Source organism: Gadus chalcogrammus, chromosome 11, assembly GCF_026213295.1.
Source record: "Gadus chalcogrammus isolate NIFS_2021 chromosome 11, NIFS_Gcha_1.0, whole genome shotgun sequence".
Classification (NCBI taxonomy): Eukaryota; Metazoa; Chordata; class Actinopteri; order Gadiformes; family Gadidae; genus Gadus; species Gadus chalcogrammus.
The window spans coordinates 15,655,412-15,682,437 of record NC_079422.1 but is presented as its reverse complement, the minus strand read 5'-3'; the positions used below and the strand labels follow the sequence as shown (position 1 = coordinate 15,682,437).

The 27,026-nt window shown below is 45.7% G+C and overlaps 2 protein-coding genes across 2 annotated transcripts; one reads left to right on the top strand and one right to left on the bottom strand.

Moving 5' to 3' along the window:
* Positions 1 to 11,700: 11,700 nt before the first annotated feature.
* Positions 11,701 to 15,867, top strand: gprc6a (G protein-coupled receptor, class C, group 6, member A). Its single transcript, XM_056602159.1, has 6 exons — positions 11,701 to 11,985; positions 12,176 to 12,485; positions 12,582 to 13,385; positions 13,636 to 13,851; positions 14,141 to 14,264; positions 14,388 to 15,867. The coding sequence occupies exons 1-6, from the start codon at positions 11,786 to 11,788 to the stop codon at positions 15,491 to 15,493; spliced, it is 2,760 nt and encodes a 919-aa protein (XP_056458134.1). The 5' UTR covers positions 11,701 to 11,785; the 3' UTR covers positions 15,494 to 15,867.
* A 588-nt stretch (positions 15,868 to 16,455) lies between these two features.
* kpna5 (karyopherin alpha 5 (importin alpha 6)) lies at positions 16,456 to 25,646 on the bottom strand. The gene is made up of 14 exons (XM_056602160.1): positions 25,466 to 25,646; positions 24,411 to 24,544; positions 24,183 to 24,284; positions 23,497 to 23,596; positions 23,132 to 23,226; positions 22,802 to 22,933; positions 22,546 to 22,634; positions 22,344 to 22,443; positions 21,852 to 22,015; positions 21,672 to 21,750; positions 21,440 to 21,565; positions 21,215 to 21,342; positions 20,838 to 21,016; positions 16,456 to 19,308 (listed from the first exon to the last, which is right to left on the bottom strand). The coding sequence occupies exons 1-14, from the start codon at positions 25,467 to 25,469 to the stop codon at positions 19,121 to 19,123; spliced, it is 1,620 nt and encodes a 539-aa protein (XP_056458135.1). The 5' UTR covers positions 25,470 to 25,646; the 3' UTR covers positions 16,456 to 19,120.
* Positions 25,647 to 27,026: the final 1,380 nt, after the last annotated feature.

Genomic DNA, 27,026 nt, shown 5'->3' with positions numbered 1-27,026 from the left:
CATTCATGTCTTCTACAATTAGAAACGAGGGGGGCCTGAATTCGAGCTGATGGGGAGAGGTGGTGTTTTGGGGGTGGGGGGGGGTGGGGGGGGGGGGGGTGGGTGGGGGTTGGGGGTGCGAAGGGGTCTCTGCTGGTAAATAAAGTCTAATTCACCCCCTCGCCATTTGTCGTGGATGCATTCTCCGCCCGGCCGCCGTGTCTTTCAGGGGGGTGATCGGGGAACACGTGCAGACGTGCAGATGCAGACGGCTGAACCACATGCAGCCCATTACTCCTCAGTCTCCATTAACATCCATTATCCACAGATGACGGGAAGAGACACCGCAATCCCATTTTAGGATTCTTCATGTCCCAGTACACGCCCCAGCGTGCATTTATTCCTTTATTAGGGCACTGTAAGACTGGGCGGACTGAAGGCCCTACTAACTGATGTTTACAGATCACTCCAAGAAATAAATGAGCGACAAAGATAAAAAAGGTTAAAAAATTCCAAAATCCCCAATTGTAGATTTGGGGATTTTGAGGAGTGGTTCAAACGGGATTATCAGACAAGAAAGGTTTTCAGCAGGAAGCAAATGCAGACGGTCGGATGATGTCCCGGCGTGACTGTGTGTGTAATTCAGGGCGGTTCTAGCGACCGCGCTGGGAGGGACAGCATGGGTAAAAGCCCTCCTCACACACACGCTGTCGTCTTGGTAGTACCGTGACATTGGAACCAACACGCACACATTGTTCCCTATCACTTCACCAGTGAAATGTCAGGGCCCCCTCACTTCATGCGAGAGAAATTCTTCCCCACCCACCCGCGTACGTGTATGTGTGAATACACACGCACAGGCTCACACACACGCACGCACACATGCGCACCCGCACATGCATATGCATATGCGCACACACACAGACACAAAAGCCACATAGACACAAAGACACACGGCGAAACACACATGCAAAACCACACACCCATATACACACACTCACACAGTGTTGGGCACCACTACAAGTTTTCATTTAAATATCAAAGAGCATGAGAAGGTGGTGAGAAAGTCCTCAAATAAGTATATTTGTTGGTCTGTATCCTTTCAGAGATGTGTTATGTTAATTCCTATCCCAATTGGCAAATGGGACAATGTATGCTTTTGTCGCAGAGTGCACAGGAATTTTCCTCAACTTCCATGTGAATCCCTTGTTGAAACCTTATCTGAAACTTAACAGCGAAACATCCTCAGGATAGGAGGTCAAGTTTGTTGCATGTAGTATCAGTTCTTGCCTCCAGCCTCACAGTCAACTCATTCTTTAGAGACGGGGGTTTCAACAGGGGTTACGAGATCTGACTTTTACTACCACACATTGAATAGTAAGAACATAAAGAAAAATGTCCAACGAGTGCATTCAAGTATCAGGTAGATGGATAAGACCGGAATTGGCAGCTGCGGACCAATAAGGATACACACCTTAACATTGAGGTGAATACCCTGGTTTTCTTTTTTTTTAAAGACCCCTCAATAAAAAAAGAATGATGAGCGGTGTAAAATAACACCATGACTCTCAGCCTGACATCAATCTCTTGAAACACTCAAAGAGATTGTTTGAAAATAAATTGAAACAGTTAATTAAGATTCATTGTAATCAAAGAAAGCAAAATAAGTGTTCTTCTTACCTTCAAGTATTCCATAGATTAGAATAATGCATAAATCATTTGGTTTAATTGACAGAGAAAGAGATGTTATGGGAAAATGGTGAAGCTATAATTAAATCATTTCAACCCAGTGCATGTTTGTGTGTGTGTGTTCTCCCAGTATCTCCCCTGTTCAGTGTCCATCCCTGTTCAGAATGGAAGGAGCAGTGAGCAGCACACCGCATAGTCGTTAGCAGTTTCTATGACACCAAAGGGTTAGGGTTCTGCCCATGATAAAAAGAAAAAGAAAGATTCTAATGTCATGCCTAATTTCTCGCTTGTAACCTTGCCTATTTCCTGCCAACTCACTACAGCAATCAAAGAGTCGCATGCCTCTAACCAAACCCCTAGCTCAAGCCTCCACCTCCACCAACGTTGTGCCGTACACTATCTGCTTGAACTTTAGACATCCACTTAAGATGGCTTTCTGAGACTAGGTAAATCCAAATAGCTGGTCTTAATTGAAATGTTCAATCAAAGTGCAGTCCAACAATGGTGCAAACCACAACAGGGGAAGAAGGGGCATGAGATATAACATTTGGCCTTGACCCATGTGACTTTGTTGTCTCTGTTCCCAGATCCAAACTCTGACTTGTGAGCGCTGCTGTGCCTGATAGCCCTCCCAAGCGGATTTCTTACTGGAATGCATCAAAAAGCAACCCAACTACCGACCAAAGAACAACTGAAAGGTGGAAACTGAAACATTTATAATGTGGTTCAATTGTAGACTTTTATTGACTGCTAAAAACTACTCTTGGTAAGTTGAAAAGCTGTTGAAAGGTAAATATTCAAATATTACTCCTGATATGAGCCCAAAGAAACAGGAAACAAGGAATAAATACACAAAGGAAGGAAGGAGGAAAGGAAGGAAGGAAGGATTAAAGGAAGAAAAGGAATGCACGAAAAAAAGAAGAGAGGGAGGAACCACAGAACGCCGGATTTGTGCCAAAAGCATTTTTTTTATTGAGTGCAGAATCCATCCAAAGAACATGATGAAATCCTCCCTCCCTTTCTCCCCCCGCCTATACCACCACCATCCTGTTTCCCTATCGGTTTCTCCATCCCTGCCACCGACAAGCCCCCACAGCACAAGTTGCATCGGCATGGGTCAAACGATTGTACCGTCTATCTGGAGAAGACAAGATAAGAGTGTCCGCCAAGCGCTGCCTACACTCACGGGGACGCACCTCGACAACAAACGCTCCGCGTATCTGATGAGCATCTCCGCCATATCTTATCCATGCACTCTGCCACAGCTGTCCTTTGAAGCGGGATAAGGGGCTGCTCTTGCTGAGCTCCGGACCGAGCGCTGGGTCTCCTGTTACGCAACCATTATCTCCTTAAGGCACCAAAGGCCCCCGGTCTCACGTGTCGCCGGGGGCACCAGATTCCTCAGCATGCAAGTCTTCAGGCAGACATGCATGGGACCCGTACTCCTCAGAAACCGCCGGCTATCGCACAATGGAAGGCAGCCATCCTGCGGTGGAGGGATGCACTTATGAACGTAATGATAGGATCGCACGGCCCTTGTCCGTGCCTTAAGTGTGTTTGGTCTCTGCAATCAGCCCACTTTGTTAAGCCCCTTCGCCTTATTGCAGAGAGAGGCAACACCAACGCTGTGGTCGCCAGCTTAGGTCGTAAGAACGTTTCGGATTGACAGAATACTTTTTGAAACAGGCAGGCATTTCATTTCTCGGCATCAGGATAGTTTCAATCTTTCCAACAATCCTTTTACAGATGTTTGCTTTGTGTGATTTGGCTGCAAACAAATAGCTCCAAATAAAATTGACTGGCTCTAATTAGTGTACTTGATTGCTTGCAGAACATACACCACTATGAGTGCTTATTGATTGGTTTGAGCAAACAACACTCACTGTGATTGACAGAATCCCAGGAGAAGGTTACGGGAATTACAGCTGTGTCTTGGCAGGGCCGGAGACAGTTTAGACTGAAGCCTTTTGAAGCATGTTGTAAATCTCCACCCCCCTCTTTGTCCATCTCTCTGTGCACCATCATCTGCCTCTCTCCTCCTTAAACTGTGACCTCTCTACATCAGCACAGACACAGGCTGAGGCAAAAGCATGCAAGCAGGAACAGCAATAGGATTATGGAAATGTTTGTCATGCTGTACATGTAGACAGTATTATATTGGTGGCTTGTATTGCTCATCCTCTACCACTCACCCAGTAGATACCTGCAAACAGTCACAGAACAGATCTATCTTCAAGCCCACGCTCTATTATGCTTTGGCCAGAAGCTGAACACAGATTTAGACCAAAAAACGTAAGACTGAGGTCAGAAGGCAATTTCTATCTTTCTCGTGTTTTCCTTTTTGTTTGGTGCCTTGTCTCCGAAAGGCTTGTATTGTGCAATAGCGTGCAAGTGATATAATAGGATTCAGTTGTTCATTCAAAAGTTCAACAAGCTCGCCAGTATGAAAGGGCTCAGGGAAAATCTGTGGAGATATCAAGTAATATCCATCTCCATCATTCCAAGGAAAGAAAAAAACTGGAATGCCTGGAAGCCCTGTTGGCTCCAAACATTACAAAGTGTAGTGCGGCTGTGGTGGAAGTGGTAGGAGGGGGCTCTGCATGGGGCAGACTCTGGGCCGTCTGGAGACAGACGCTGGGGGGGGGATGAGGATGAACTACAGAAATATATGTTGTTTTTTCTTCTAAATCTCTGAGGATCCTTAAACCTCCCCATGAAGCACCTTTGGCCTCGGCTATCTCACCAAGTAGCATTTTAAGCTTCCCTTTGTATCAACAGGGATGGGGCTGAATGTGGCCCCGTGAACGCTGTGGCTCCAGGCTGGGCCCAACCAGACCTCTTTTGTTCCCCAGGCATGCTTGGACATGCATGCTACTGCACCTATTTTCTTAGTCCCTTTCCTTTATTTTGATCCACACTCCTCCAGGTAACATACATTTATGCATGATTATAAACTGACAGGTTTTCATAAATGTCAACAAAACATCAATAGGTACATGATGCCCGGTATATTATGTTTTATTATGTTATTTTACTCTATATATTTATAAATGTTGTTCTGTGGTGTTATGTAGTTTTATGTTGTAATAGGTTGTGGTGTGATGTTTTATGTAACGTTAGGGTTTGCTATGCTGTGTTATGTTCGGTAGAATGTTTTGTTATGTTACGTTATGGTGTATTGCGGTATGTATAAGTCGCATGTGTTTTGTTGTGATGATGTGTTGTGCTGATTATGCTGGCCGATTTGATGAGCGGTTTCAACTGCCCATCGATTGTGACTGTGGGAGTGTGTGTGGATGGGGGCTGGTTTAAGCAGCCTCACCTGGCCCGAGTCGGATTGGACTCTGGGACTGGGTGAGGCTGCACACCTGTTGCACATTTACATTTAGGGCATTTAGCAGACGCTTTTATCCAAAGCGACTTACATCAGTTAATAGTCAACCATGCAAGGCGACAGCCAGCTCGTCAGGAGCAGTTAGGGTTAAGTGTCTTCCTCAGGGACACATCAACACTCAGCTAGGAGGAGCTGGGGATCGAACTAGCAACCTTACGGTTGCAAGACAACTGCTCTACCTCCTGAGCTAAGCCGACCCCACTGATTGGGCATTGAGCAATCAGTGACCACAGGTTAAACCAGCCATCACTGCACACACACACACACACACACACACACACACACACACACACACACACACACACACACACACACACACACACACACACACACACACACACACACACACACACTCAGAGAGATCGCCTGCATGGCAACATGGAGCACCAGCCCATGCTTCCTTATCTACAAACTTTACAATCAACTGGATCACAACACCAGCACCCTGCCTCTGGAGGAGCCCAATAGAAGTCCACTAGGTGGAGTGTGTCAGCCAACTTGCTACAGCGACGAAGCTGCATTTCTTCATTAACTTGTATGATATACAAAGGCCTATCCGTGTAGCTCAATGTGAATGTCTCTGGACAAATACATTGACCAACCCATAAAAGTGGTGTGCAAGCGTCTGAAGCTCCGCCCCCAAGGGACTGCTTGGAAGCCGTTCAGTCAACACACTGATCACTTCTCTGACTATTGAGAAATTGGGTGTAGAACGACCCGCTTCAGCTGCCCAGAACAATAACAAAGAGAACAAAACAGTTTGTTGGATGTTTCAGAACAGTTGGTTCAAGCGAGTCAGTCATGTGTTTGGCTGACCTGAGACACAGGCCTCATCCTTAAAAACAAAATTCGGTCAAACTGTTTAAGCAGAGGATATGTGTGTTTACTACCAATTGTGGTTAAAAAGATATTCTGTGAATGTCTGGTGCGTTGCTGAAGCAATCGGTGGTATTGGTATGCCAGACAAGTTGGCGAAGTAAAACCATTCCTGTGTGTGGTGAATGAACAATAACATTATTAGCAACATCAGGGGATGACTTTCGCTTTTGTTTACCCCACACCCACACAGTTTCAATTTACGTTGTCCTAATGAAGACAAATTTGAGTGATCCACCGACCACAACCACACATGCAATGCCTGGGAAAAAGTGGGAATTGTTAAAGTCTTCCTTCTCCCGGCTTCTGTCATTATCTTCTGAGGAGACGCACCTGAAACTGACGACAAAAAATCCTCATGGAACGCTGTTGTTGTTTTGGTTCAGATAACTAATGGAAAAGATGTTCAAACAGTGTAAGTTGTGTCCAATGTAAAACACGTGGACCACAAGGCCAGTCCTTTTTTTTTGTTAGACAAAGTGAGCAGGTTGCATCAGTTCTCACAAAGTCTGTCACGGCTTTCAAGAATTACATGGGCAGAAGAGTAACAAGAACCATTTGGAAAAGTTGGGAAGGAAATCCCACATTTGTTTCGAGGTGGACTGCAGCCAAACGTAATGAAAGGAAAACATCGTATGCAGACGATATTGTAGGTATTTAACATCAGCCCACATGCACCCACAGACCCAATGTTAAGTAACGGCGGAACGTTGTACAATCCTTTATGTAAGTTCTATCAGTTTCATTTCATGACATTGTTTTGTGCAGCCCCGGCCTCACGCCAGGGTAGAGTCCCCAAGTGCTGTTGTGAAACAGTTATTTTGCAACAATTAACCAATGACAGATAGCTGTTCTTGATACAGACCAGAACACCTCCGCACTCTGTTTACCCCCCTCCGCGTCTTGGCCTCACACATGCAACACATGCTTTTTATGATCACAAATGTGAGCGCACGTATTAGTTACATGTACTTATATTTTGGTTGTAAAAGAGCATTAGTAAAAAACATACTGTATGTGTATAAGAACAAACAAAGGCACACAACTATGCATGCTTTCACATGATTCACACACACACACACACACACACACACACACACACACACACACACACACACACACACACACACACACACACACACACACACACACACGCAAACACAGACACAGACACACACACAGACGCATAAACAGACACATTAACACACACCATACTTAACACCCGCGAGTGGCCTTTAAATGTGTATTCCAGTGTAATACGACACTTTTAGACATGATTGCAACGCAATATTCCTGTTTAAAGCCACAACTCCTGCCCATGGCACATCTCGCCCAAGGTAACTGATGATGCACCTTAATTCATTAGAACTGACGCAAATAATCACAAACACATGCACTAATGCACTTGCCCGCACACACACACACAAAATAAATAAATAATACAAAAAACACAGTTTACGCATTTCTTTGGAAAAAGGTTAGTCATCAATCCATTCCACAATCCCCTCTATTGTTATCACTATGAATTGCAGATTCTTATTCCTCAGGGAGAACAGCAAGCACACCATGCACATACACATTGACACACACGTTGATCATCCCCACTCCCCCTGTCAAACGGTCCGAGAGCCAGATGGGAATCAAGCTAAAGAAACATTGCAAAATACAGCGGGTTTCATCTGACCTGCTGTTGTTTAAGCGTCACCCCTCTCTCCCTGTTGCTTTTCCTTGTAAAGGAGCTGCATTAAAACTCCTGGTGATTCATTTCCCTCTCCCTCCCAGCTGTGTCCCCTCGCGCTCTCACCCTGGTCCCCCTGTGCCACAGCTGTGCCATCCTAGCCCCCCCCCCTGACGGACCCTCTCACCTCTGCTCCCTCTCCTGCCATGGGACTCGATTCTTCCTAGTTGGTGGGTGGAGGGTGTCATTGTCCCTGCTGCTGCTGCTGCTGCTGGGGTTGGGGACGGACATCCTCTTAGGCTCACAGCTCTAGGGATGCAATGCAAGTGAGAAGTAATTACGATGAAGGCAAGGCTATTACTGATGTGTATATTTATATATCGTGCGTCATGCGTCACGGCAACCTGTCTCCAGGCGAATTGGGAGGCGAGACGACAGGGTGTTGTGTGTTGGGGGACTGCAGACGGTCAAGAGCTAGACATCGGCCAGTCTACATCTGTGTCGTCAGCATCGTCTGGCCTTTCTCTCTATACCTGAGCGTTTTTCGGCTCGACCCACCCGGACCACCTCGCTCTCCGGGCTCTCTTGTGTTCGCCCTATCTGCCCTTCACCCCTTCTGTGTTTAACTAATGGGTATGAGAGACATCTGTACAGCAGGTGAGTGTGGGGAGGATGAGTGGAAGCAGATCGACAGTTCATGCCGTAACCCAGCCAGCTCAGGGGACAGCGTGAAAATAATGAGGCAGCATCAAAGACCATGACCTTTTTATGATTCAATTGTAAAGAGCAATAAAAAAGCTCCAGAGAAGCTCTCCCCCCTTGGGCTGTGTTCACTGGAAACGTTGAGCGTCTGTCCGTCCCTCTCTCTCTCTCTCGCTCTCTCTCTCTCTCTCTCTCTCGTTCTCTCTCTCTCTCTCTCTCTCTCTCTCCCTCTCCCTCTCCCTCTCCCTCTCCCTCTCTCTCTCTCTCTCTCTCTCTCTCTCTCTCTCTCTCTCTCTCTCTCTCTCTCTCTCTCTCGCTCTCGCTCTCTCTCTCTCTTGCTCTGTCTCACGTTATCTGTGGGGAAAGCCTAACAGGGCCTCCGCTGATTTGATTCAGACCTCCTGCTCTCCACTGTGGTCGCCGCTGGCTCTTTCCCATGGCTGTATTGTTTCACAGCTCAACTTCCACGTGTGGTCGTACAGCCGTTAAGATACATTTCCGAGGAAGGATCTAGTTGGCCGTCTTTATGTGCGTGCGTGCTTGTGTGTCTGTTTTGTTTGCGTCTTTGTTTGTCAAATTTGTAGCCGGACGTCCAAAAGGGTTCCCAGTGCCCGTGATCTGGAAGCAGATCTGAGCAAAGCTTGGGTATTTTCTCTGCTTATTAACCTTGGTTTAGGGGCCCAGGTGTCTAGGTAAAAAACTGTACATTTTCCCAATGTAACAGTATTATCACAGTGAGACACTGGCTCATATGACATCACAGCAATAAATTAACTATTTACTAATGTCCAAATATTAATAAAGAGAGGGTTGGTTGCCGTGAAAGCTTTGTGTAGCTCTTGGCTTGGTTTATTTCTCCAAACAACAGTTGCGTGAAAACCCCACCCCAGCGAGAGCAGCTGTGAAATGGCGTCACATCGGCCAATGTGTTGGGGTTCCAAAGGGTTTATCAATAATTGCTAGAAAGTGTTTTTATGATTTTCAAAATGATATGGTTAACATACTCAGATGCATCACTATGTTACCAGTGATATAGGCAAAGGAGAAGAAGATGGTGTACATAAATCGCTACAGAGATAAGGAAGAGGAAGATGAGGATCACAATAGTACAGATTGTTGGTAGGCTCATGGATTTTCTTTAGATTTTCAGTAGCTCTACCGTCACACACACACACACACACACACACACACACACACACACACACACACACACACACACACACACACACACACACACACACACACACACACACACACACACAAACACACACACACACACATTCTTATGGATGATGATCTGAAGCTCTATCTGGTGTAATGATTCAAGGTACTATGAGGCAGGCAAATAAGGTTACAGTTAAAAACACACACACTATCATCAGGACCTCTTCCTAACGCTACTGGATGACTCAATATGCTTCCAAAGGGAGACCATTGGGAGTGGTTCCCACCTCTGAGTGAACTGTTTTTTTTCCGTCAGCGTTTGGGTGTGTGTGGAACAAGTCATCCGAGAATCATGCACATTTTAGGGGCCGCAACGACAAATTGCGCAAATCTGTCGCCAATATAAGAACACGAGCAGAGAGCAGACAGCAGACAGCAGAGAGCAATCTGCCTGCCAAGTAGGCTACAGCTGGTTCAAGTTAGGGCCCCTGTGTCCGCTCACCTGCATCACAACCCGCTGCAGCGGATCCTGCTATCAGTCACTCTCATCCATAACACTCAATGGATGCTAATTGTGTTGGTATTTCCTTTGTCAACAAGGCTTTAGGCGTTACACGCTGAGTTGACAGTGTCTGGGGGCCCCGTTTTTCACACATGCTTGCCAAGGATGTGGGGCGGGAGCAATGTGCGAGGCGATGTCATGACAACCCATGCTTGATTATGTCCATAAGTTTCACAAAACAAATAATTCAATTCAGTGTTTAGCGTTTCCTTGTTTTTGCTGAGTGGCTGCAGCCTGCAACCCTCAAGTGAGAGTGAGGATCGAGCAGCCACAGATGGCGGGAGGGTGCGGTATGGTGGGCTGGGGGGGAAGGAGGAGGCATGCTGTTTTCAATACCTGCCGGCTTTTAACCTTATCTCCCACAACATTACTCTCTTAGATCAATCGATAGAGAGATAGGTAGGCCTACTTTATTCATCCCTTGGGGGAAATTCAACCTCTTCCTCACACACACACGCACCACATTGCAGATTGGCACAGCACACTCCTGTCATTTTATGTCTAGACAAAATGATTTACGTTACCCACCCTGTCTTTAATGCAGTGTGAATCAGTCATCTAGAATGATAAACATCTTAATAAGTCCTGAAATTACAAAAGATACAAGCCATTGCAAAGGTGATGGGATGGGAAGGATTTCAGTGTCTCGCTATGGGGTAGGCTACTTGTAAATTTCCGAGTTCCTCGGTTCCCAGGAAAGAGACATTCCTGCTCCTGCCACTCCCCCTAGTGGCACTTTAAAGGATATTCCACACTGGATAACGCTCCAACAGTGACGCATAGTGGAAGAGCCATTCACTTTTTTCGTTTGTAGTTTTCATTCATAAATTTGTACATGATGGTGATGATGATGTGTCAAAGTATACGGCAAATATATATCATATATATCATTATAAGATTCAACATGTATGATCCCAAATAGATTTATATAAAATGTTAATTGTCTGATGAAGGGGGGGCACCTCAGCTATCCCAAATAGTATGAATAATATCAATAAATTCACAGTCAATAATGACATGGCATACAGTGGAAACATACCAGTATAGAAACAGCAACTGGGGCAATGAAGAAATGAACAGCTGTTACACAAAAACACCAATACATGAGACACAAGAAATTATGTATAAAAGGTGTACTTGCAGGGGAAATATGAAATAAATTGAAAGAATCTGTGATATCTGTGTCTAAGCGTGTGTCTGCCAAACATCTGTTTTCGCTATGCCAAGTCAAAATAATCATAAATGTGTAGACTGTACAGAGAAACATGGGGATGTCAGTGATGTCTACATCTGATTCCTGGGCATCAAACCTGTGAAGCAGGTTTAAACAGTATCATATTGATGTTTATAGATACTAGATGTGTCATCATGCCCTCATCCCCCATCAGAGAAAGGCTGACACAGAAACCCATTCTTTGTTGTTTAGTTTTTTTAACCAAAACTAGTCAACGTTTCTAGTTCCATGGAAAGTGGGAAGGCCTCCTACTACAGGTAACTAGGGCATGGGGGTAGGGGGGGGGGGGCTTCTAGGCAACAGGGAAGTGTTTATTGAAGATGCTTACGGTGAGAAACAGAATCACTGTGCCAGAGGCACTCAGCTCATTCAACCAGGAGCGATAGCCAAGGAGAGAAACAACAGAGGAGGGAGAAAAAAGAAAAAAAAAGACAGTAAAACTGGATGTGACAGACAAGTGTAACACAAGACCGTAAAACCGGCACAGAGTAGAGTGCGGTAAATAGAATGAGCTGCACGGGCCCTCTTCTCAAGGGGCTGCTCCTCGTGCTGCCATTGCTGGTGAGGGGCCACAGCAGGGAGGCTGGGACCAGACCAGTGGGCGCAACACGACCGGGGGACTTCATCATCGGTGGGGTGTTTCCCATCCACCAGGACGTGCAGAGAGACAGCGCCTTCTTTCCACCCCAAATGCAGAAATGTGTCAGGTGAGATCACACGTCATGTATTATAGCTCAAAATAGTGGCACCTGTCCCACGGGAATTTTATTGGCGAATCAATCCTCAACTCTCTTATTTTGTGTCTTTAGGCAACTCTGAGCGATCCGTCGATGACACTGTTGACTCTGTTCAATCGATGATGCCACATACACTTCCCTTCTTGTTGACTTCCAACAGCTTCGACAAGGGCGGCTTCACGACGGCCATCGCTATGATCAACGCCATCAACACTATGAACAGGTCGCCGGCCCTGAAGGAGGTCGGCGTCACCCTGGGATACCGCATCTACGACTCCTGCTCCGACGTGAGCATGGCCCTCAGGGTCACGGCCGACTTCACCGGTAAGGGGGATTGCAGCAGCAGCAGCAGCGAGGGAACCAACGCCACCTCTCCTCAACCCCCGCCCGTCCTGGCCGTTGTTGGGGCGCAGCACTCAGAGATGTCCATCGCCATCGCCAGGCAGCTCACACTCAAGTCCATACCTCAGGTAAGATTATGCGATAACGAAACGACACAGATTTGACAACCAAATGAACTGCTCATTGGTTGCAAGGAAATCATCATCCCTTTTTATTTTATCTAGATCAGCTACGCATCGACTGCGGCCATCCTGAGTGACAAGGCCCGCTTCCCCGGCTTCATGAGGACCGTCCCGAATGACAAGTACCAGACGGCCGCCATGGTGCAGCTGCTGAGCGACAACAAGTGGACCTGGGTGGGCATCCTCACCACGGACGGGGACTACGGCCGCTCCGTCAAGGACAGCTTTGTGTCCCAGGCCTCGGAGGTGGGCGTCTGCGTGTCCTTCAGAGAGACCTTCCCCGAGTCCCTGTCCAACCCGCAGCTCTTTCTCTCGGTCCGCGCCGCGGCCAGGGCCATCCTCAGCAGCCACAGGGTGAAGGTGATCGTGTCGTTCGTGAAGCCCATCCACATGATGCACCTGACCCAGGAGCTGCGGAGGCAGACGCTGCAGGACGGCCAGCCTTTGGAGGCCATGAGGAGGATATGGCTGGCGAGCGACATCTGGGCCACCACCAGCTCTCTGAGCAAACACATGAAGCTGGAGGAGGTGGGCCACGTGGTGGGCTTCACCTTCAAACGTGGGGACATGGAGTCCTTCAACCGCTACCTGAGCAAGCTGCTGAGCACTGGGCACCACAGCCCAGTGACCAACCCTTTCCTGGATGAGTTCTATGCAGAGCTGAACACCAGCCAAGGCGCCATGGATGCTATTACGTTAGCTCACGCTGAGGAGAGCCTCCAGGAGCACATAGACTATGATAAAGTGTTTGGGGTTGAAATGGCCGTGGGTGCAATCACTCACGCTGTCGCCTCCATCTGTCGATTGAGGGACTGTAAAGAAAATGGCACAGTGCGACCATGGGAGGTAAGGGACAACTTTAGGTTTGGGTGTTTCAGACAGTTCACAGCTATAATGGTGGAGTTGGCTTGACTGTGTTTAGTTAACAGAAGCCATATATGGCTCTTTAAAGAAGGCGGGGAAAAAAAGAAAAAGGTTTAGACACGTTGCATGTGTCCATTCATATTGTCTTTTTAACAAATTTGTTTATGGAAATAAGTATTATGAAATAAGGAAATAAATATTGTATATATTCATATTATTATTATCATTTCAGGTCCTAAAAGCTTTGCGAAACCAGTGGTTCCCGATCAGGGACAAGAACTACAGCTTTGACAAAAAAGGAGATATCAACCTGGACTACGACATCACTCTGTGGAGGACTGAAAATGGAAGCATCTACATCCACGACATTGTGGCTGAGTACAGCACTCTCAACCACAGCTTTGTTTACGTCAGTCACCTTGCTAGGAAACAGCTAACGGACCTAAGTGTAAGTAAGGTCACAGACACACGCTAACACTTACAAAATAAAGGGTAATGTTTACTCAAAACATAATAAGTGCGTTGGTTTACATCGAGAGCAAAATCCATCCAGTGCTGACATGGGCATAACTATGTTAATCAGTTATTTTTTCTTTGAAAGCCGAAGACAAAGTCAATGTTCTCTACTCAAACAACAAATTCAAATTTGATTTTATTTAGATTTTTTCCCCCAAAATAAGGCATTTATATATATAAATATATACAAGCTTGTTTAATTTTGCACTTCTCTTTTTCAGAGAATTGTGTCAAAATGCTCAGATACGTGCCAGCCTGGACAGTCCAAGAAAGTAGCATTGGGTCAACACACCTGTTGTTACGAGTGCATCAACTGCACAGAGAACTACTTTTCTAACGACACAGGTGAGAAACCTACCCACGCATTCACACCTACAACACCCAGTCATGCTCCGAGTTTGTGTCCTGAATCCGTCTCTGGTGCCCTTGTTCCCGCCTCCCTTCCCCCCTGCACACCCTCCCTTTCAGATTCAGTGAAATGCGTGCGCTGCGGCAGCAACATGGAGTGGAGTCCGGAGGGCAGCTCGCGCTGCCTCCGCAAAACCCTCAACTTCTTCTCCTGGAGGGACGGCTTCGCTGTGGTGCTGCTGGTGCTGTCGGCCGTCGGCATCCTGCTGGTCCTGCTGATCGCCGCTCTGTTCCTGCACCAGCGCCACACCCCCGTGGTGAGGGCCGGCGGGGGGCCCTTGTGCCAGGTCATCCTCCTCTCCCTGGTGGGCAGCTTCACCAGCGCCACCATGTTCGTGGGACCGCCCAGCGTCCGACTGTGCGAGGCCCGTCAGGTGCTGTTTGGCGTCAGCTTCACGCTGTGCGTCTCCTGCATCCTGGTGAAGTCCCTGAAGATCCTGCTGGCGTTCCAGGTCAACCCGCGGCTGCAGCGGGCCCTGCGGCAGCTCTACCGGCCGTACGTCATCGTTGCCGTCTGCGTGGCTCTGCAGGTAGGCGCGTGCACCTGCTGGCTGGTGCTGTGGAGCCCGTTCTACCACGTGGTCATGTACCCCACCACCATGCTGGCCGAGTGCCACGAGGGCTCTTACGTGCTCTTCGGGGTCATGCTGGGATACATCGCGGTGCTGGCACTCGTCTGCTTCGCCTGTGCCTACAAAGGCCGCAAGCTGCCTCAGAAGTACAACGAAGCCAAGTTCATCACGTTCAGCATGCTGCTCTACCTCATCTCCTGGCTGATCTTCGTGCCCGTCTACGTCACCACCTCGGGGATCTACGTGCCGGCCGTGGAGATGGTGGTCATCCTGATCTCCAATTACGGCGTCCTCAGCTGCCACTTCTTCCCCAAGTGCTATGTGATTCTCTTCAAGAGGGACCAGAACACGGCCACGGCCTTCAAGAAGAACGTCTACGAGTACTCCAGGAGAAACCTGGACTCCGTGTCCGTCTCGGACACGACCCTGCCCGGGGAGAGGTTTGCGGGGCCGTACATCATAAGCGTCCCGTCTCTCTTCCGGAAGTCAACGGGAAGCAGCAGGGCTACGAAGGCCTCCATCAGCAGCAACAGCGTCAGCATCAACTCTGATGTAGCAGTGAGACAGCGTCACAGGAGACGGACGAGCATATGAGGGCATAGCAATAGCGATATTGTTGTACATAAATGTATATATCTTCAACTCAACCACAGACCTTTACGTTTGGTCAGACCAACATTCAGACCAAAGGATTGCCGGTGAGCATGTTTAGGAAATGTCTGCCTCACCTCATAATATATTCCATTAGATATTATGGTCATGTATCTTTAGTTGCATTGTAATGCAGCTCTACATATACAACATGTAATATCTATAGCTGCATTGCTGTGGATTGCAATGCATATTGTAAACATATTCATTATGACTGAATGAACAACAGCCATCTGATTGTGATGAACAGTGAAATCCATAGTATATCCCGTCAATTTAATTTTTTTACTTTGATTCATAACTCAGGATAATTTGTAATGGACAATTGTATAAAATGTGAATAAGATGTAAATAAAGAAACATTTAAAACACTGAGTCCAACTGTGTCCAGGTGAGGGAGTGCTTCGTCGCCCCAGGCACCACTGGTTTCCATGTTTCCTTTGAATCAGTACCATTTCATGAAGAGGCCAAACTGGTTATCTGACGATGAAAACCAAAAAACACTGAACGAAAGAGTAAGAGAAAGGAGAGAGAATATGAGGATGAGAGATGATATGTTTGTGTCTGAGATAATCTAGTATGTTAATATAAATCATTACCGTCAGAAATGTATATATTAACATCACTGTTCTATTTTTACTCAACAGAAACTAAATTTCCCAAGGAATTGAAATGGAAGGCATTAGAATTGAAACTCCCTTAGGAATAGAAACCAAGGGAGAAATATCAGGAGAAATAAGATCATTTAAATGGGGAAACTTCCCCAGACCCTTATGAATAAAGGGATTATAATGCACAGGTATAGGGAATTACTATCAAATTATCTTAATTCAAGGCAAAAAAAAGAAATATTGTAAACATACACACATATATATATATATATATATATAGACATACCTGGGTGAGTATGTGTGTAATAACAGGATGGTAATGGACACAGTCAGTTACACAATCCCGCATTCTTCATTACCGCCTAGAGCCTTAGGAAATCCTCATATACAATGGCAGTCTATTCACTTAATGCTGACCGAGAGAGCAAACCGGTTTCAGTCAGACCCATGGGATTTCCCACGAGTTAATCTTTCCCTAATGGTTATAAATTAGGGTTAAGTGTATTTGGCCCATATAATAAGCTTGTTTATTTTGATACTGCGGAAATATTATTATATCCAAATGCCCGTTGAACGGCGTCTTATCCAGGGCTTAACAGCTGCACAACAACACTTTCTGAAGCATAAAACGTAGGTCAACAGGATTATACACAATTCAATTGAACAAAAAAGCAATCCCCTTCTGGTAAATATTTTGATCTCAACCATAACAATCGGCTGCATTTTTTCTTTTTAAAGAAAATGTAACAAAACATGCAATTCAGATGTCTCGTGTCCTTGCAGTGAACCACGAGTAGCCAATATTGAAACAATGGGAATATTTTTATTCAGCTGGAAGAAGAAAAATACAGCGACACAACAACAATGTGTCATATTGCTCAGCAATAGTGAAGCACATTTGCACTCCCTTATGTCAAACCAGCTAGCCAATCAATGTGAACCATTTCCAAACAGCTGTGTCAATGATTGAACAGCGCCTAGTGGTTTGCTATTACGGGTCAATTTATTTACCTTTTTTGCACTCCATCATGTCAATATTTCATAGGACGGCAACTGCCATAGTTCCAGGGAGAAAGGGCCCACAGTCCAGCCTCTTAAAGATATAGGCCGAACAACTGCAGCAAACTGTAATATCGTCCTGTAGAATGGTTCAATTCTATTGCGGTTTTCAGGGTTCTGTGTATTACAATCTGCTAGAGCACAGCAAATTTAATTCCCAAAACAAATACAATATTCTACCAAATTGCACCCAAAAACAAAGCAAAAATACAATCACACAAGAGATAATTAGAAAACTATACACGATTGAATGTGCTTGTTATTTTTGCATTAGGAAGATATTTTCAATTTCCGATAAATATATCAATTTTTCATCCAGGGGCTGGTTTAAGTTGAGTGTACTCTGATACAATGCATGGACATTTTTAAAGAATATGTCACGCCCAATTTAAGAAGCTCTACATTGGTTCAGGTATAGCAACACAAAACCAGCGAGACACATGAGGACCAATCAGTATCTCCCATTTAGACTTAAAACTAAATGTCAGAGTCCTCCTAAAAAAGAAATTAGGCAAACAGTCCTAAATGATAACAAAAATAATAATAATCGACCAGCTGTAGAAAAGAAACCTATGGGAGACAGTAAGTACAACAACTGCATATCAGTCAGAAATGAACTGCATAAAACACCTTTCCACACTCAACCTTATATTTAAATAATTTCAGACAGTTTCTTAAATGTATATATAATATACAAAACCTGCAATTTCGGTCTAACTAGCCATGTCCAATTCCATCAAGTCTATTGTAAGGTATCCCGGAGGATAGCGTCCCATCACAAGCAGAAAAAGAGGGTTCGTATCATACATGTCACTAGTTTCACCATGAGATGAGCATACCATTTTTTAGTTTTTTTCAAAATAGAAGTTTATGTAAATTTGTTTTTTTGTTTGTTAAGTTGAATGAACAATCCCGTTGTTTGATATGGACAGCACCTCACTTGGCCGGCTCCTGTCCTGTGTTCAACAAAATGCATTCAAACGGAAGCAGCTCAACACTACTCAACTTCAAAATAACACTACGAGATCGTTACACACACGCTATCACCTCTCGCCTATGGTCTGGGTTAGAGCGCTCAGAGTGAGCCCGGGTGTCAACAGCTCTCTGCCTCGCTTGGGAGGACAAACCATAATAAATTAAGGGGAGTATCTGTCTGGGTGGTTAGCGACTCAGTTCATTGACGGGAAAATTGGGAATAAAAACAAAATACACTTTAAGCCGTTGAGGAAGTACAGCATCCTCAGAGAAGCTTTAACGGACAAAGTAGAACGTATAATGTCATGAACAGCTCTCCAGCTTAGGCTCCAGAAAAGGTAGAAATGCCTGTTTGACGCGCCTCATTTTTGTTTTTGTTTTGTAGACTGAAGAGGTAGTTTCACATTTAAAAAGGGATAAGGAAGGTAATTTGGATATACCAATTCATATTTTATCAAACAAAGAATAGTATTATCATTGTGTAAATATAACCACACTTACAATAAACATTGAATTTAGTTGGATATTTTTGTTTAACTCTTCCGTCCTGGAGTAAATTTGGCCTCAGCAGAGCCGCTAAACTCTAATGGAGGTAAACTAGTAACCCTTAGTACTCTGTATAGCGTCTTCGACTCTATGCAAAAGACGACGCAATTTTCTCCTCACAAAAAAAAAAAACGAAAACAGAAAAAGTATACCTCTGTCTTTCCTGCCTCTTTTGTGGCGAGTGTTAGCTGCAGAAAAATGTGTGCCGAGGAGATATGAGGACAGAGTATCGAACAGCAGTTCCGGTCGGCCCCTTGTAGGGGGCACTGACTCCCTCTCTCTCTCGCACTCAGGCATTTTCGACTCCAAGTCCGGGAGGAAAGGTTGTGGGAGTTGAAAGGAAATAAAAAGGTGGCACACTGGGTCCTGGTGGGCCGGGTTAGAGCTGGAAGCCTTCCATGGGTCCCTCCTGCTGTTGGAAGATGAACTGGCCCTGGCTCTGATCCACCTGTGGTGCGAGGCTCGCGTCCTCCTCCTCCACGCCAAAGTAGTGCTCGATCAAGTCGAAGGCCTTCTGGTAGATCTCCTGGTTCTCATGACTCTGCAAGAACTCAATCTTGTCCAGGCCTGGAAAGTGAACACAGGACACATGTATTCAGACACCCACAAAAATGGGCATCCTCATGACGCATCAAGACCTAGGTCTTTTGGAGCGTTTGTGCCGAGCCGAGGAGGTATTCCCTCCCTAGTGCCGTTGGATCGGTTCTGGTCAAATATCAACAAAACAATCTACCACCAAGAGCTAGAAAGAACTTTCAACTGGCGAAGAGGCAATGATCCGGTCCTGAACAAGGATTTGCTCGATTAAATAATCATTGATTTCAGGGAGGGGAAAACAAGTCATAAGAAATCACCTAATCATCATTAGCTGACCTATCACCATAACCGGGCCCTTTAAAGTTCTTGGCACACACTTCGACAATAACTGGAACCAGCTGTTGTGTAAACCCCAGCGGAGCTACAGATACAGACCACCTTAATAAGGTTACACCCCCACACCTTTTTAACTCAATCTCAACCACTAACATACGGACCATGTGGATGTTGTTCAGACTTTGCCTTGATCTCTGCATTTTATTATCCTGTTTTTGCACCGTTGTTGTACCCGTCACCTTTTATTGACCTTGTTCTGAATTATTGTTGGAAGGGGTTGTACTGCCAAAAAGCTAATTCCTGTACTGGAGGTTAAATCCCCCATTCTTGCCGTGTGGCAATAGTAGAAACTTGAATTTGAAACCTGCACTTATATTGAGTAAGACTGGCATGCTAGTCTCATGCATGTTTTTAAAACAAATTGGCGGATTATATTTTACAGAATCCATCCTGGCGTATTCCTGGGCATCTCAGCATCGTATGACATAGCTCAAGGCATTGTGATCTCCGTCTTGATCCACACTCCAACTGAGTGTGCTGCTCATACTGTGCAAAATGGTACAACATCCGCAAACAATATAGTTAAACATCATGGCCGCTGAAGAGTTTGACCAGTTTCTGCATTAGCCTACATTCAAGGTTTTTATATTGCAAGAGCGAATAGGTTCATAATACAGTGACGTGAATCCTGACCAATTACGACGTAGTTTACCCATGCCTGTTTGTTTACGTACTTTAGTATCTCTAAATATGGCTGTCTGAACACAAGCTGAACCAAAATGCAACACTGCAACCAATGACACAAAAGCCGTGAACAACATTTATCTCTTCAACTAGCTCAGAGTGAAACATGCCGTCTTTACCTCTAATGTTCTGTAGCCAACCAGACGTAATGTTCTGGACAGATGAGAGTGCGGGACAGAGCCAGTGTGTCATGCCTGTGTGTGTGTGTATCGTGCCAGTGTGTGTGTGTATCGTGCCAGTGTGTGTGTGTATCGTGCCAGTGTGTATCGTGCCAGTGTGTGTGTGTATCGTGCCAGTGTGTGTGTGTATCGTGCCTGTGTGTGTGTGTGTATCGTGCCTGTGTGTGTGTGTGTGTGTGTGTGTGTGTGTGTGTGTGTGTGTGTGTGTGTGTGTGTGTGTGTGTGTGTGTGTGTGTGTGTGTGTGTGTGTGTGTGTGTGTGTGTGTGTGTGTGTGTGTGTGTGTGTGTGTGTGTGTGTACCGTAGGCCTCCTCGATGAGAGCACAGTAGGGGTTGATGCCAGACCCGCCTTGCTTGGCCTCCTGCTCCCCCAGACGGAGGATGTTCTCCAGGCCGTTCAGCGCCACCTGCACGATCTTTGAGTCCATGACGGTCAACAGGTCGCACATGGGCTTGATGGTGTTGAGGGACACCAGGTACCTGTGGCAACACAAGGACAGAGGCTCCGTTTGTTCGTAGGCCTGAGGCGAATATTATTGCTGTGACCATTTCGAATATGCTGATCATTTAGAGTTGCAACAATAAAACCAGGCTAGGCTTATCCAAAACCATGCTTCAGATGGTATGCATCTCACTCCACGGTTGAGGTTTGTATTGAATAAAAAAAGCCACGAGTACCTCATTTGGACAGGAGTGCCACCCGAAGTGGCATTGGTGATGGCCCAAGCGGCCTCCTTCCTGGTGCGGAACTCAGCCTTCTGAAGGATCTCTATGAGCACCGGAAAGATGTTGGCATCGATCACAGTCTGAGGAGGAAACACAAGTTGTTACCAGATAGAGCCAACATATTTAAAAAGGGAGACACAGCTGCTCGTTTTTGTGCCCAAAACCACGATGCAGTACCTGGATCTGTGCTCGGTTTCCTGCTGTGATGTTGGACACTGTCCAGCATGCTTCCTTCTTTATGGACTCTTTGGGGCTGCTCAGGAGGTGCAGCAAGCAGGGCAGTGCCGAGCAGTTCAGAATCACCTGAAACGAGACCCGCGTCATGAGCTTCCACCCGAGAGAACACAGCAGGTGCACGCCTCCACGGAGGCTCGTTGGTCACCAAACATATGGAAAAAAAAAACTCTACCTGGGTCTGAATGTCGTCTCCTGTCACGATGTTGCCGACGGCGCGCAGGGCAGGCGAGACCACCTTGTAGTCGCTGTGCCTGCAACGACACAACAAGGAAGACATGCAGTTTAGTCCACCGCTCCACGCCTATCCCTCAGGAGAGGGGGCAGCTGAGCTGCACACGCAGGGTCTCCTTACATGAGCAGCTCAACCAGCCGGCGACACACCCCCGAGTCGATGACCGTCTGGATCTTATCGTTGGGTCCGTCCGACAGGTAGGACAGTGCCCAGCAGGCGTCCGCCAACACGTCCGGGTCGCTGCTGAACAGCAGTCTGGACAACACGCTGAGGCAGGGGGACACCTGAGACAGGACACGGTGGGGAGACGGGAATCAGTCAGCGTCCAGGTAAAGCTGGAAGTCAGGGGCAGCTCAACAGGGGAGGACTCGGGAATGCATGTGGGATATAATCTTAAAGGATTGGCTTAATGATAGCGAGAGCACTTTGGGAGAGACGCATAATCCTTGCAATCTAGTGAGCTGTTTTGACATTGAATAATTAAGAAATGAGTATTAATGAGTTTTGACTATGGACTACCATGAGGCAGCCATTAAATTCTTGCCGGTTACAAAATAATCTCAAGCAATGTCGGAACCCTTGGACAAAAAACATAAGGGCAACTGGACTGACCTTTGCAAATTCTGGTGGTGGGTTTTTTCCGCGGCAGAGGTTAGAAAGGGCCCACACTGCGTTCCGGGTGGTGGTGAGACGATTGGATTTAGCAAGTAGCCTTGAAATGGGAAGAAGACGACTTCAATATCTGCACCGTGCCCAATCTCACCATGTAGCAAGCATCAACACATTGGTGAAACACACGCACACACAAACTCACTGTTTAAGGGAGGGTAGGATACCACAGTTGAGCACATAGTCTCTACACTCCGCATTGTCTCCAGCAATGTTGCCCAGCGCCCACACAGCCTGAAACAAAGAAACCACCATCACTCTCTGTAGACTCCACGCACAGAATATCAAACTGCACACGGCAAATGACTATTTCTTAACACTTAGCCTTGTGGAAGGAAGTGAATGCATTAAATTCACATATTTTTCATGATTCAAGATCCTGCTCATTAGGCGTGCCTCACCTGCTCCTGAACGTCCTCGTAGTCGGAGTTGAGCAGTTCTATAAAGATGGGCACGGCGCCCGTCTCAATGACCACCTTGGTGTGCAGGAAGGTACCGGAGGCGATGTTGGTCAGTGCCCATGCTGCCTCAAACTAATATCCGGGAACACACGAGCACACACAGTATGACTTGTACTGCAACCCCACAGGACACTGACAAATAGGAGGATCACACAGTACTTGATGTTCGGTACATGCTGTTCAGGAGGCATTCCTAAACTTCATCCCATTGGTAACTCGTCATCTTAATCACTCAATGGAATAATAGTGTTGTTGTCTGAGGCCCTTTACCTGAAGCGTGCAATTTTCGTTCCTTTTAAGGAACTCTACAAAGCAGTTCACAACCCCAGGAGTTGATATGACCTCATCTATTGGCGGGTTGGGTTCTGCGAGAAAGAGAGGGGTGTCACAATTTCAACATGTTAAAAACCAGACATTTATTTTACGAGGAAAAGAACATTGTTTCAGCCTGGGAACATGGATTAACTTGGATCACAGCAAACAATGTGAAAAAATAAAAATGGTCCAGGGCCAGTCTTCAAGTCTGTCTAGCATTAGGCTGATTAAAGAGCTTATTCTGCTGTACTTTATTTCACAATTCTCGCTCTTGCTTTGAAATCTGCCCCATTCGCACCATAATGACATGGTAAACAAACCTTTAGAGAGTAATTTCCTGAATTTCTGTGTGGCAATAAGTTGCTGGTCTGGGTCGTCTGAGAAGATCATCTGGATCATATCTGGAGTTATGACCCCTTCCTGGAGTAACACAAGCCATGCACAATTAGCCAAACCAAGCAGATACATGTTGTAAGACCAGCACAATGAAAAAAACAAAACCAGCACTAATTAAAATCTGATAAAATTACTAAATATATAACTATAACAATATAAAGAAACGTTTTGTCAATCCAATACTATGTGCTTTAATTAGAAGTGACACAACAGTTCCTGCAATAACATTATTTGTATTCTCATGAAAGGACAAAATTGCAGACTGTTCGCGGAGGCGGTTTTAACCTGTATGCGCTTTTAGCTGGAAATTACTACATTACAAGCTGACTGCGTGGCCCAAGAGCTGGAATGTTGGACAACCAATAGGCATAGCAAACAAGAAGTAATAGTAGTACAAGAACCATAGGAAGCTGGTCAATATCCATTTGCATTGACATGGTGATTGTCACTCAAGCTACAATTATTTATGCCACTTCCCCATAGAGGAAGATACAACTTAATTATGTAAACGCTAAGGATGTTTTCTGCCCTGGGTTTATATGACCATTAATTCTTGATTCAGTTCTAAAAAGCATACACAGTACTTTATCATATGAAAAATAAGACATACTCCTGAAACAGGTACAGTGGAGCTGACATCTGGATCCTGGATTGGGCATTCAAGCATGGATTCATCACCGGAAGGAACGCATACATTTCTCCTCTTGAACAACTGTGGAACAAGTAAGGACATGATATGAGTCAACCTACAACCTTCATGTGTAAGAAAGGGATGGAACGTCATGATCATGTACATCCACTTGGACCAGGGACAGTTTTTTCCATTAAGGTGTTTCACCTGTTCCTCCCTCTTCTGTTTACGCAGCTGGATTCCTTCCTCCTCCCTTCTGCGACGCATCTCCTGAGGATTCAGTGCTTTGTTCTTATAGCTCTTCATTCTGTCGGTGTCCTTCCCTGGGCTGGCCATTGTGTCTGAATCATCAAAAAGACAGCACGGTTAAAGTAAATATATATTCATGTATACACGCACATATCTGGGTTTGATCCTGTGCGGACTATGGTGGTGAGTTGGGGTCGGGGAGAACACGCCCTTCTGAGCCTGTGTTACGTTCAGGTACCTTCCAAAACCTATTTAATTTTAAAATTCAGGCCTTGATCGAACGTGTTCAGCAGAAACCTCGTTTCTGCTTTAGACACAGTAAAAAACACAACAATGCCCCTAACCTAACTGCACGCCATTAGAACCGTATATTATCAACAATTGCTAGCTCGTTATTCAAATAGATGGGCCTAGCTAGCATTGTGCTAACGACAGCACACTAGAAGATGCGATCTAATGGACAAGGTATTTTAATGAAACGGTAATCAACGTCATGGCGATGTATGCGATGGTTAGGATGACATTCTTTTATAGCGATAAATGTTAGATACCTGGGTAGTTTTCATCCAACGTTAACGTTAGCATAACACAGCTCTCTACCAGTTAGCTTAAAGGTCTAGGCTGAGAGAGGATCCTGAGGTGTAATGTTATCCCGGTCGACTGTTATGACATTTCCGGTCTCTTACGACCTATGAGTTGTGTACGAAGATCCCGGAGGGAGAGTACCATGAACATGACAAAAACAATACATTTAGAGGTTTTACAAAAACTTTGACGAAGCAATATTTTTCAAACATAACGGAAACGGCCATCCCTCTATCAGAAGCCGCGCCCTTTATAACGCCGCTAACCACATTTAAAGGAAAGTCCCGCCCTCTCTCTCTCCAATAACGCTCATTTGGAGCATCCCATTCCAGCCGTTCCGTCGTGAGATGAGGACCCCCGCGGAAAAGATTCTCCCTTAGGAGGGGTCTCAAGACGAGTCAACATCGTCAACACCGCCATCGTCTTACCCATTTAATAGCTTAATTACTTCCCGACGCCGTGTGTTTGTTTCCGACAGACTCTGGTGCGGCTCTTAAGCTGAGATGATAGCAATATGGCGTCCAACCAAACATTTCCCAGTAAACCCTCGGATCAACAACCACTGACGTCATTTCCGTGTCCTCGACAAACGTCATATCCGTTTTCCCAGAGTCAGCGGCTCTATTCTGTAACATCCTTTATGGATAGATCACTGCATGATCAGATCAATAAATGATTATGCTGCTTTGGTATAAAGATTGGCAACCAACACACGTATGAAGTGGTTGGATACCATTGCGGGTAGAAATGGGGGCCGAACCGCTGGGGTTAAGCCGTCTGATGCCAGGTCTGGGATACTGGGATGTACTGAGAGGGCAGACTGGAGTTATGTTTTTGTAAATGTTTTTTTGCAGGATTGTTGGGAAACTGCAGGGTAGGATAGGCCTGAAAGGTTTTGTATGGCCCCGGTAAGCGAATGGGCAACAAACGCTAAATTAAAAGACATAGGGGAAAAGTATATTCTGCCACCTGCAGCCAGGTGGACCATGGCATGGGCTGAAGTGGATCTTGGTTTATTTAAGCCATTGAGATTTGAGGGGTAGATGGATTCCACTAGTGAGGTAGCTACTCATCAACTGTGAGAGAGGTGGGGGTCCTCTCAAAAGTTTTTACAGATTGGTCCAGGGGTTCTAGTTGAGAGGTATGTGGGAGCTCTTTTAGTGTCAGTTAAGTGTGTGCAGCAGCATCTTACTAAATTATGAGAGTGCTGAACTTATGGCCACATACTTGCCTCATGATTGAATTGATGGATCAGGAAGGAAAGAGGAAATAGTAATGTTGGAAAGCTGCGCTGTCTGAAGAGGAGGTGGGGTTAGAAAATCCTCTTGGGAAAACAAAGATCCAGCCCAAAATCCAGGAAGAGATGGACATGGTATGGCCGAAAGAGTGGGATACTGGGGGGAGAAAATATGGCAATTATACAAAACCCAGGGGAAAGTAGAGGGGAGAAAAGTGTGTGTTTGATGAGGAACATGGTTTGCACGCTCGGTGCCTTCTTTTATAATCAGTTCTTAAAACCAAATTATAAGGGACGTTTCTTTTCCCCTATCATCACTTTTATTCACTTGTTTTATTATACATTTACTTTTGATCAGGTCATGTTCGAAGTTTAAATTATGTTTTTGTTGTTTTTATCCTTACTGTGTGTGTGTGTGTGTGTGTGTGTGTGTGTGTGTGTGTGTGTGTGTGTGTGTGTGTGTGTGTGTGTGTGTGTGTGTGTGTGTGTGTGTGTGTGTGTGTGTGTGTGTGTGTGGCGGGGGGGGGGGTTCTCCAAAGCACTTTGTTTTGAAATGGGCTATGCTAATTGTATTGTATGCTAGAATGGGTTTTAGGAGTGGCGCTGCATCTAGGGAAACATCTGGATGGTATGTCAGAAGTATGTGGGGAATCAGAAATGGTCAAACACATGTTATTTAAATGCAGGAGATATATACAAATTAAGAAAGACATGTGTAAGGCATTAGGGGAAAAAGTGGCTGTCACCTTTTA